General features: G+C 41.9%; 1 protein-coding gene across 1 annotated transcript in view; it reads right to left on the reverse strand.

Annotated features, from left to right (window-relative positions):
- ANKS1A (ankyrin repeat and sterile alpha motif domain containing 1A) overlaps positions 1 to 12,664 on the reverse strand; it is a 244,726-nt gene that overhangs the window by 31,674 nt on the left and 200,388 nt on the right. Inside the window, 2 exon segments of the mRNA XM_078155409.1 lie at positions 67 to 173; positions 7,493 to 7,559. Of these exon segments, the coding sequence (XP_078011535.1) occupies positions 67 to 173; positions 7,493 to 7,559 (174 nt within the window).

A 12,664-nucleotide genomic window follows, 5' to 3' on the forward strand; every position in this document is an offset into this window, starting at 1 on the left:
GGGAGGAATGTTTCCTTCAAGTAGAATTCTCATCCTTAAAGAACGCCCGCAGAGGAGAGGACTCACCAGGAAGCGCACATCATCAAAGCCATTCAGAAGCAACTTGCTTTCGTATTGCTGCAAACCAACTGATTCCAGCCACTCCCCGACACTCTGCTCCAACATCCGTGAACCTGACGAGAGAGGAATCGGCAGACGCTTGAACAGGGAAAAACCATTAAGGCGGTAGCAGCGGCACTCAGAGGAAGACAGATGGCATTGCCACATCATGGTCATTACTATCAAGCAGCCAAACTACGTACAAGGGTGCAACAGAACATCAGACCCACAACTCCTCTTCTGTACACAGACCATGGGGCCAGAGCTTCTGTGGCTTTATACACACTATCCCTCTTAAAGGGATGTTGCAGCCAACCCCTAAAAACCAGAACTGTGGCTGGGACTACAGTGACACATGCACTGATCTCTGGGCTTTCCTGCAAACACATTAGGGGGGAAATCCATCCCCCAAGTGGTGGCTCAAGTCTGTCAACTCTTTGTCTCATCAGGGAGGGGCCGGCATTTGGCCCGAGGCATTCCAGACAGTCAGTCCCTGCAGGAGCTCAAGGTGAGAGAGAAGCTGCTATTAGCTCATAAGCCAAGTCCCCTTATCCACACCACTTCTGAAGCACCACCCTGTCCTGTGGGCCAGGGACAAGTCCTGTGACCCTGCAGCACAAATCAGTCACGAGAGAAAAGACATCTTCATGCAGCGGAAGGACACAGATACACAGCCAGGGCTCAGAGAGGAAGCAGCAGCAGCCAGGCTAGTGATCGGCTATTTGTGGGAAGCCCAGCACATGCAAGTCAAGCAGCACAAAGAAAAGGCAGTGGGAGCAAAAAATAATTTTACTTTTTTTCCCCCAGCAGTCTCGAAATAAGCAAACCATGGCCACCACCTCTTCCTGTTATTTAGCATAACACAGCAAAAGGCTGGGGCTCATAGATCCTGGCTCAGGCGTGGAACAACTAACTTTCCCTGCAGCGCACCATCCCAACTGGGTGCTCAGCTAATTGGGGTGAGAATACGATTCAACATCTAGATTCTGGTTAATGGAACATCTCACAAGGAGTCAAGAGAAGGCAGCACTGTCCACACAATCTCCCTATCTGTATTGCCAGGTACTATCTAGGGCATGGACTTTGCACCGCTTCATTTTCTTCCTCTAAGTACAGCTGATTCTATGACTGACCCCAAGCAGACAGAAAGGGAACTCAAGAGTAAGGAGGTAGATTTGGTTCTTTCCTAAAAACAATCCAATTAAGGGAAGGGAAAGAAAGGGAAAAGAAGAGATTGGTTGTCTGTTGGTAGGTGGTAGCTCAAGTCTACTGACGGCTGGTAGCTGATCTTTTTGGCTTAGAAATAAACAAGACCAACTTTCCCCTTGGGGTGCCTACACATAGTGCTCCCAGATGTTGTCCTTTCGCCTATGGAAATGAGCTGACAAGAGAAGACAGTCACTTGCTACTCTCTTCTTCTACAACTGGAGAAGTAAATAGAACAAGGGAGAAAAAAGTTCACACTTTCCTGGTAGTCCTTGAAGGATCTGTGGTGGCAAATGTACAGACATCGACCTGCTTCTTAGCCCGTTTAGTACACCTGGCTTCCAAAGGCAGGTGTCAATAGAAATGGAAAAGAAGAAATCGAAGAGGAAAAGGAGCCAACTACAAAATCATCATCACCTCCGATGAACTCTCAGGATGTCAAGAGCCATTCCGGCCACTTCAGGCCACTTTCTACCCCCAGTCAGGACACTGTCAACTTGCTTGATGAGCCAGCAAAGCCTGGAGACTAAAACCTTCACAACCAGCTTCTGCCCTCTCCTCATCTGTCTCCTGCTGAACAGACCGTGGCCAGGGAGCTCTCGTGATCTAGGTGATCTCTCTGATGCACACTGCAGCGATGGAAGATGCGGAGCTCAGGGGTGTGCCTAGTTCCTCACTGGGGAAAGCAGAGATCCGGGACGCTAGGCAGCAGAATCTTGGATGCTCCTGGAGTCTTCCTTCCCGGCTGCTGATTCATTTCTTCTCTGTAATTACACAGCTTCACAGCTGTGGTCCTTTATCCAGCAAAATGGGTGTCCTTGTTGAAAGCCGCAGTAGAAGGCTTTGTTTAAGAGCTCTGAGCTCCAGGCTGCCTGCTGCTGGCTCCCTGGTCCTTTCTCACTCTGGAGTGGCTTGTCCCTCCCCTTCCCTTCCCCCTCCCTTTCCTCCTCCCCTTCCTAGCTCAGTAAAATACAGCAGGGATCAGCTTCAGAGCAAAAGCTGCAACTGCCAAGAAAGGAGAGGAGAAAGGCACATCACAGTCATCAAATTGCAATGACAGATTTTTCCTATCTGTTCTGGGATGGACGACAGAGGAAGGTGAAAACTAAAAGGCTGCAAGTTTGCTACCTCTGAAGGATGAAAAGCCAAAGGATGATGATTATTCCAAAATGAACTGTTAGGAGGAATAAAGAAGATGCCTGCAGCTTCTGCCAACAGTTTCCTGGGACAGGCAGGAGAACAGCCTTATGAGACAAGGGAAGGGGTAAGCAGTGGGGAGAGGTTAAAAAAAAGTGGTATCCTTTCCTCTGAGTAAATTACCACATAGATAAATATTCCCTCCACTCAAGGAATGTATGTATCTTTTGTTGTTTAGAACCACAGGCCACAGAGAGTGATAAAAAGACAGTAAAACCAAGAAATCACAATAAGTGTTATCCATATGGGAATATCAAACAAATTCAGAAAAAGACATGAGAGAGGTTACCAAACCATTCAAAACTGGAAAGAGATGGGCCTGGCAAAGGCCAAAAGGGAGCATGGAATAAATCCTATGTGCACCTGAGATGAGATGGGCTATATTACTTATTTTTACAAATCAACTTCATAGCACTGTACCATCACAAACTCTTGAATGTTTTAGAAGTAATCTGTAGGAGAGAAAACTGTAGATAGTGAACTAATTGCTAAATACAGAATTTCAAATGCAGGAAGAAAATCTAGGAATAAAATGAAAGATCCAAAAGAGAAAATGCCATAAAACAGCTCTCAGAGAATGGGCCAGGCCTGATGAAAACTTGAAAAAGTGATTTTCTTTCTCCTTGAATGGCATGGATATTTGGTTTAAAAACAACTGTCCTATGGCTACACCAGTGAGACAAATTAAATTCACTGCTCTTCTGGAGATCTGGGGGCCCAGGCAGGATTTCTAATAAAGATGGAGGGGGTAATAAATAAAAAAGTGAGGAAATAAATGTGAGGGAAACTCTACTAATAATGAGTTCTCGATCCTGGCAACCTGAGTGCCCCATAGCCTAAAGAAATGTGATAAAGAAAATGCTGCTGCCTCAGACAAAAGGGATGGGCTTAGCCTTCAGCATATCTGATGCTGGCAATAGTCATGATGTAACATCAAGATTCAAATTGATTAGCCAAAGGCAGCCTGCCGATGAGTCCTCTCCTTTGTCGGACATCATGAAGGTCTCAAATCTTTCTTTTTCAACTCTTCAAAAAGCTAGTATTAAGCTGAATCCCTGCCACCACTCACCCCATCATAAAAACCTTTCTGCTTTTGCCCGAGGCGAGGGTCTTTGTTTCCCTGGCCCTGAAGAGAGCTGACTCCTGGTACTATCAATTACAGCCAGCACACATCCTCCACACCCTAACAGCAGCAGGACAACAGCGGCCTGAGAGACCTCAATGTATGTATGCTACGGCAGCCATTTTCCTCAATACCACTTTTCCAGTGTGGAAAGGTTAAAAGTACAGAAGAAAAGAGGCAACAAATCAACTAAAATGTACTCAAATGAAACGTGTTTTCTCTATTAGACTTATCTATAAAGTAGTCAATTCTCAATGCAGAATCCTATAGACTCAGTGTGGGAAGAAAGGAAGTATTAGAGTAATAAAGAAGGCACTACCATCAGAGAATCATTCTCTAGTCATGATGTCTCTGGAAAAGGGTTCAGGAGGTACTGCCTAACTTCCTGCTTAATGAAGTACACAAAAAATTACTCTGAAAAGTAAAGTTTTGCTTTGAGATATCCTCAGATTAGGGACTAGGGACATGCATGTTTACCTCTTCTGAAAAATGGTGGGGGGAGTAAAAAATAGCTGTGGCTGAGGCTTCAGTGTTAGCCCAGGAAAGGAGCAATCTGATCAAGGAAATGTCACCTACTAATAGTTAGGGCTTGGCCAAAAAAGAAGGAATGACCTCTCAGAAAAACTGGAACATAGATGCTGGAACAGGGAAAGGACTAAAGGACCATGCCATTTATGGACTGGTTAAAGGAAATGGGAAATGTTTAGTCCAAGAAAGATGAGGTTTAGGGATATCAAAGCTATCTTCAGGTATCTGATGGGTATTCTTAGTAATAAAGGAATTAGACTTCTTTTGCTTGGACCTAGAAAGCAAAGGTAGGAAGAATAGAAAGAGGTAGATAAAATAAAATAGAAGAAGTAGATACAACTCCTGCCTTGTGGGATGATAGATTCCCAATCACCACACATGTTCAGGTGGAAGCTGGATGGCTCCTGGTTGGGTATACAGTAGAAAGGATTCCTGTACGGGTTGGGTTTCCAAACCCAAAATTCAGTGACATCATTCCTAATCTCTCTGCAAGACAACTGGAAGGCATTGCTGCCTTATAGGGGGAGGTCAATAGTAAAACTCCAGAATCTAAATCTGAAAAATAATAGAGGGAAGGAAGCAAATAGAGAAATAAAGCCACAAACACAGAAGTTGCCACTCCAGGCCTTCTTGGATTTGAATAAACCCCACAGAACAGTAGTCTTTCTCCTTTGAGAGGTCTATTCTATTTTAGTGAACCCTTTATTTACAAAGGCAATTTTTGCTTTTATTGGAGCAAAGCACAATTCTCTCTTCCCTATGGTGTTATGATACCATATTAATTATGTCATCAATCAGACTCTCTGCCAAGCCCCCACAATAGCATGTGCAGGATTTGGCATTAGTATAAAAGTCAATCAGTGGTCAACACCCTGACTTACCTCCACTCAATTCACCACTTTCAATAAGAGGGGTTTCAATTCCTTTTAATGGAGTCAGGAATTCACATTAACTACTGGAGAACCTGTCTCTGCTATAAACAAGGCCACTACCCAACTCCTCTTAGTTGCAGGCTTCCCTAGTGTCCAAACAGATTGTAGGGGGACAATTTGTGAGCACATATGCCCTGCACAATTAGAGGGTTACTAATGTATTTTTCCAAATACCTGTAACAACTCTTCCGATTTGGTAATTAAAAAAATACAAATATAATTCTACCAACCCAGGAAAACAATTCAAGGGATAAACAGTCTCTTATGTAATGCAAATAAATAGAGTCACAGGGAAGAAGACTTTGCTTCTAATGTTTAGAAATAATAATAATAATAAAAAGGGTGCGGTATAGTGTGGCTCATTGTCATTATAACTCGGGTAAGAGCACACAACTCTAAAACATCGGCCCTGGGCGAGTCCCTTCCTCTTTTGGTGCCAAAAGCAACTTTCCAAGCACACAAGTTGCAAAGCAGGAGCTGATCTCTCTGGCAGGAGCAGCCCCTATAAGGAATTCCCTACACTGAAGAAATCATGTCTGGGCAAAAAGAATAACAAAGAGGACAAAATGTTTATTGCCTAACTGATTGATAGTCATGGAAGTTCAGTATTAGTCTGGCATAGTGTGGCATAGCAGATCGAACTAGCTTTGGAGCTAGGAACACCTGGACTCAGGTCCTGCCTCTGACACATACTTTGTGACCTTGAGCAAGTCACTGTACCTTTGGGGGCTCCAGGAACCTCATTATAACTTTAAGCTGCACAGCACAGCAGCTGCTGCTCTGCACTGATAGAGGGGTTTTTCCCTGGGAGTTTCCTACACCAATAAAATTACAAGTCCAAACAGACACAAGAGTCAGTACATATACTCAAGTATCATCATAAATTGGGGTAAAGGGTATTAAAGTCAATTTTGAAAATGATATATGTAAAAGTAACTGACATTTACATATCACTTTGAGATTTGCTAAGTGCTTTATGGTCATTATTATTTATGGTCATTGTTTAATACTCATAATAAACCTATGTAGTAAGTACTAAAAGGTAATATCAGCCCCACTTAACAGATGAAGAAACTGAGGCTGGAGAGGTTAAGTAATTTGCTCAGGATCGCATACCTAATAGATATCTGTGGTCAGCTTTGAATCCAAGTCTACTGGGATGTGCCAGAGCCAACTCAGATCAGCTTACAAGAGCCAACCGTTAAGTTTTCAGTGTAAGCATTTATCCCTAGAAACTGGCAAATCAGGGCTTGATTTATCATTTTGTTGATTATCTAGGCTTCTTTTCCCCCCAGAGAGCTGGAGGCAATACACCCCCACCCTTTAGTCACTATGCTAATCATTATATGTGCTGCCTCTTTTTGAGACATCTTAAGGAAGGAGGTTCTATCACATTTTTGTCAGTCCAGAAGTTAATGCTATCAAAACCTCACTTCTCTAGGGCTCTGACAGTTTGCAAAGCACTTGTTTCACAATTATCCTGTGAGGTAGATAGGGCAGTGCTTATAACATTATCTCAATTTTATAGATAAGAAAACTGAGGCTCAGGGAAATCAAGTGGATTACACTAAGGGTCAAAGCTGGCATCCACCGGTCTCCTGACTGAATTCACTGTACCTTTTACTCTATTACACAGCCTTTCATTTTATTTTGATGTCTAACTAATAATAGAAGATTAACATTTGCCCAATAAAGTCCTTAGTCTTACAATGAGCTAATAATAATACCAGGTTCACTAAAGGAAGAATGTTTTTGTGATTATTACATAGGTATATGCCAACTTTTACCAAATTTATATCAAAATCCAAATTTATGAATGAAATGACTAATAGCCAGCTTGTTTATTATAGTACATTTGAAAAGGATTTGATTGACCAAAATTCAGTGTGTGTGTGTGTGTGTGTGTGTGTGTTTAAGAACACATCTATTATGTAAAGTACACAATCCCTCATATAATGTTGGCCATTTGGGGAACATATAATAACAACACTAGACTCTAAATTCTCAAAGCTGGTGGCAGTGATTGTACTAGGATAAAATAATCAGTTGTGCTGCTTTTAATCTTTTGTATTAAAAATCTAAGCTTAGATGAGAAAGTAATTCATCATCAGGAAAGGTTAATACTGCACAGAGGGAAGGGCTGTTCAGTTAGCCATGCCAACGCAGTTATTTATTTTATAATAAATTTAGCTGCATGTCTTGTAGGGAAGAAAGAGGAAGAACCTGAGGTTTGGGAAGGTTTAGTGTGCAAGTTCTCACAGAAGCAGAACATGGATCTGAACCCCAATCCAGTGCTCTTTCCATGATATGCTGTCTCATAAACGTAGCAACCCTGTACGAAGGGCCCTGGTCCTACTGGCATAATGCTCTATCCAACTACGTCATCTGGCCACATTTAAAATGGTACCTGAGATCTTCTGCTGTTCTTGAGAAAAGTCTATGCCTTCCCCGATTGAACTCATGATCTTTTCAATCTGAAATGTAAAAAGAGAAAAACAAAAGAGAAAAAAGGCCATTAGATTTGAATGACACTTTAGAGAACAGTATTTGCAGCAACACGAGAGAACTGATTTCACATTCCAACCCAGGTGAAGCCTGGGTATCCCTAAGGTAAGAATCAAAACAATAAAACCAAAAATCAAAATGATAAAACAACTCATACAGTGATTTATAAATAAATTTATAAATAACTCAGCTCCAGAAGTCACATCCCCATCAGAAATCCCAAAGAAGCCTATCCAGAAATGGTGTCTGGCAAAGGGTGTGGCTTCAATTCAACTCAAGAAACATCTATTAGTACTAAAGATACAATGATGGAAAAGAGCACAGTTCTTGCTTTTAGGGAGCTTTCAATCTCATAGAGATTATGTACAAAATAAGTATAACAAAAGTAGAATGTGAAAGGGGTAAAAGAAGTGCCAACGTACTTTAGGAAAATCTGAGGATGAATACAGCAATTCAACTGCAGGGAGACAAGGGAAAGATTGATAGCAGAGGCAGCACCTGAAATGATTCTTGAAGGAGATGGGGGAAGGAAATGGGGAAGGAAATATGAATCAGGAACGAGAGACAGCCTGCACAGATGTAGTACATAGGCAGGAGAGGGCACACCAAGCAATCTAATTTGGTTGGAAAATAGAGAAATTAGAACTGTTTCTAGGCTCAGTAGGGGTCTACTCCATGGCACCACTCTGGTGAGAAAGCAATATTTGTCTCTCTCCCTAGGTTTGTCAGACCCACAGCTAAAAAGCTAGTCTTCTGGCCACAGAAGAGTTAAGGAACAAAAAGAATCACAAGTGAGGCTAAAGATGCAACATATGCAACCAGTCATATTGCAATTTGTTAGGATGACTAAGAGTCTTTTGCTGCTAGTGGGAGATCTGAGAGCTATTTCAAAGGCTTGGACAGGTAGAAAAAAAACATGGATGTGGGGCTGCATCTCACATGTAAGCCCTCACTCTTTTAAGGGAGAACCCTGCAGGCCAGGATAGTGCACCTATATTACCAAAGACAGCTTGGTTTACTCAAAAAAGCATTGGATTGGGATTGAGAAGACCCAGGTACCAGGTGTTTACTAGCTATGTGACCTTCGGCATCCTGCCTCCTTAAACCTCAGTTCCTATAACTTTAATAAGAGGTTATACTACTTATGTCACTTACTTCTCAGGATTGTAAAGACCAAGTGAATCACAGAAGCTAAGAGCTCTAAGGGACCAGGGAGATGATTTAATCCAACCCCCTTAATGGTACAAACGAAACTGAGGCTCAGAAAAAGACTATGAATTGTTCACAGTCAGTTTCAATTTCAACAAACATTTATTAAGCATCTATTAAGTCCAAAGCATTATGCTAACAGCAAAGGTGAGAAATAAAAACAATAGTCTTTGCTTTTAAGAGGCTTATCTTCTACTGAGGAAATACATGTATATAGATAATCCTAAAATAAGGAAGGCTTCATGGAAGAGGTGATGCCTGAGAGGTAGAGCTGAGGAAGCACTGCATTTCAGGCATGGAGAACCACTTCTATAAATACATGGAGATGGCAGATGGAGTGTTCAGAGAATAGCTAGCTGAACTGTAAAGGTAGGCCGGAGTCATAAGCAGGGAGACCAATTAGGAGAGTGTTACAACATTCCAGGTGAGAGGCGATGACGACCTGAATTTATGAAATATTCGGATTCAAGAGATGTGGAGGAAAGAGCTGCCAGGACTTGGTGACTGACTGCACATGGGGTAGGGGGAGAGAAGGAAAAGCTGATGACTCTGGTTACAGAGCTAGAATCTGAATCCTGGTCTCCTTGATTCTCAGTCTGGTCCTCTTAACATTACCCATCAAAGAATGTAGGAACCATAATGTGCTATGTACATTTAAACTAATATTGCCACCTCAAGGAAGATCTTGGGTAAACACAATCTCAGACCTAGAGGCTTTGTTCTAGGGAGCAACAGCAAGTTAGGGGGAAGATTCAGTTGGTGCTCTTGCCCCTGGAGCCCTCACCAGGCAACAACAAGGGAGGAAGGAGCCCAAGGCACTTCAGGATTCCCCTGAGGAGGCCAGCCTGGCCACATGACCAGGTCAAATATCTCCTAGAAGCCTGGAGAGTAGCATGAACATGCCAATGCAAATTCCTCTCTTCTTTCCAAAAGGATATCCGATCTGGGGCTTAGAGATGAGGGGAAAAAAGAACTCATTCACAGCACTTTTCAAAAGAAGTGAAAGGAGAGCCCTTTGTACAGAGCCTTCGATATTTTCTCCCTTAAGCATAAGTAAAAAGACCTTAGTAATGCGATTGGATTGTGCCTAACAGCCAGGAGGAAGGCGGGAAAATGGTTTCATCTATCTTTGGCTGGCAGACAAAGGCAGCACACTCAACCCCCAAGAAGAAAAGGATATGGCCACTTCCTCTTTGTAGCCAGAAGATCTGGAAAGTATTTCCTCCAGAACCACAGGGACAGATTTTTCAGCTTAATGTGTCACCTGATCTGTTAAGACTCAGGTATTATGGCTCAATCCCAAACCCTGAAAATGCAAAAAGAGACACCACAAATCTCATCTCTGAGGAAAACAAAACTTCCTTTTGAGAGCTTTCAACCTTGAAGCAGGCAACAGACATTTATAGGATGGGCAACACTGCAGGAGGTTGTTAACTCAAAAGGACTCTTTTTTCCCCTATAACAAACATTATCTTATCATGCCACCTCACCCCATCTGCCCATCATTTAAGATCCAGCTTAACTCTCATTTGCCCTTCGGGAAGCTTTCTCTGAGAACTCTAATTCAAAGTTTTCTTTATATTTCTGAAATATTACAATACGTCCCATACAATTTGGTTCTATATCAAGTACTGGATAGACTGCTGTATCTAGTCTATTAAAGTAAACTGAAAACTCCTTGGGGGTAGAGACTATAATAATATAATATAATAACTCACATGTATATAGCACTTTAAGTTTACAAAGAATTTTCCTCACAATTACTCTGTGGAAAGTAGAGGCAGGTGTCAGTCACAGACTCATGAAACTGGAAGAGATCTTGGAAATCATCTGGCCCAGCTTTACCATTTTATAAATTAGTAAACTAAGGCCATGGGAAGTTAAGTTACTTGCTTAAAGTCAGAAAGATGATGTTAGAGCTGGATTTACACTCTAGCAGTCTCACTCTCAACACTGTACTATTTGAATCCACAGCTAGTAAGAACCAGAGTTAACCCCTATCTGTGTAATTCTATTATACATTTCTCTCATGCTTTCTACTGTTCCCCAGCCCTCAAATGTGCAGCACAGTACTACATAAATAGAAGATGGTCAATAAGTTTTGATTTTGGGTTTTTTTTTTTGCAGGGGAGTGGAGGTGTGTATATGATTGGTATTGGGGGTATAGTAATGTAAGTACTGATCAGGGTCCTGATTAAGGTTTTTTTGTGTCATGGATCCTTTCGGCAGCCAGGTGAAACCTAGGACCCCTTCTCATAATAATATTTTGGTTTTGAAAATTCATAATGGAAGGAAATGCTTTCAGTTAGAAGTTAGTGAAAATAAAGATGCAATTTTTTCCATATGGTAGATGCTTAATAAATGTTTATTGACTGATTTCACAACCAAGTTCACAGATCCCTCCCCAAATCCATCCATGGACTTGGGGGTCCATGAACTCCAGGCTAAGAACCTGTGGACTAGGGGCAGGTAAAGAAGGTAGCTGCAAAGGATTCATGCAAAGGATAAATTTTTCTCCTTTTTTCAACTAATCAACAAGAAAATATTAAACTAGTCAATTAATAAGCAATGTTGTGTCTGGGGCAACTGGAGGAGAGGTCACCAGGCAGCATCCACACAAGGGCTGCTTCCAAGGATGATAGCAATGGACAGTGGGCTGGAAGCCTTGCTCTTACATTCATGAGAGTAGCATGACTAGACCTATGCTTTAGAAAAATCATCTTGGCAGCTGAAGGGAGGATGGAATGCAGTAGGAAGAGATGATTCTAATAATTCAGGCAAGAGGTGAGGAGGGCCTGAACTAGGGTGGTGGCTCTGGGAATGGATAGAAGGGGATGGGATCAAGGGTGTATGTAGAGGGATTGGCCTTGGCAGGAAGAAGGGCCACCTTTTCATTTGAGAACAAAGTGAAGAAGAGGATAGTGGGAAGAGACGTCTCAATTAAATGAGCTGAGGAAGAAAAAAAAGAGAGCTCTCAGGGAATAGTCTCAATTTTTTTCAGTGAAATGAGGAAAGATCTTTGCTAAGAGGCTACAAGGAAGCGGTACTGTGGGAGGCTTAAGAAGAGACAAAAATGTTTGAGACAGCCTCTGTGCAGCAGTATATTAAACTGAATAAGGAGGAATAGAATATTTTTAAACTTTCATATTATTAATGCCAGATATTTTTTCTTCTATGGCCTACGGGTAATTATTTTGTTATAGCCAATGGAAAATATTATTGACTCAAAAACTTCTGGTGAACTGTAACACATAGGTAGAGTTACTTAAAAATCTTGCCTTGGACACACAAATGCCTTGTCCTGGCTTGGAAAAGGTGAGTAGAAGAGAGGAGTATGGAAGACTATTTGAGAATACCAGAACAACAAATTGTTTTTCAGAAGTAGTAGAAAATACCAAAAGAAAGAACCTTAGAAACCATCTGGTCCAAGCCCCTCATTTTCTAGGGGAAAAGGTTGAAGAGCAGGGAAGGGTAATGGATTTTTTGACCAAGGTCATAATGCTAAAAAGTGATTGTGCTCACATCTGAACTCAGGCATTCAGGCTCCTAATGACAGCAGTCTTTCCATGAGACCGTGTTGTCTCCCCTCCTTGGTGATGAAGGTGATCAAGTTAACTAAGTGACTGTGTTGTTGGTTGCCATGCCTGGTGAAGGTAGAACTGGGATGGCTTGGAAGATAAATTGGGAAGCTAGGGGCCATCTGGTTGGGGACCTGATAAAAATTTCTTTTCCATGAATCAGTGAGGCCTCAATTAGTGTGAATACTGAAACCTCTGAAGTGGGTGCCTTATTTAAACTTTCACTGGATATTTCTGTTGGGCTGGAACCAAATACCATATTTTACATACTTATAATTGTGAACAGT

This window comes from Phascolarctos cinereus, unplaced genomic scaffold, assembly GCF_003287225.1.
Source record: "Phascolarctos cinereus isolate Bilbo 61053 unplaced genomic scaffold, phaCin_HiC Scaffold_5;HRSCAF=322, whole genome shotgun sequence".
Classification (NCBI taxonomy): domain Eukaryota; kingdom Metazoa; phylum Chordata; class Mammalia; order Diprotodontia; family Phascolarctidae; genus Phascolarctos; species Phascolarctos cinereus.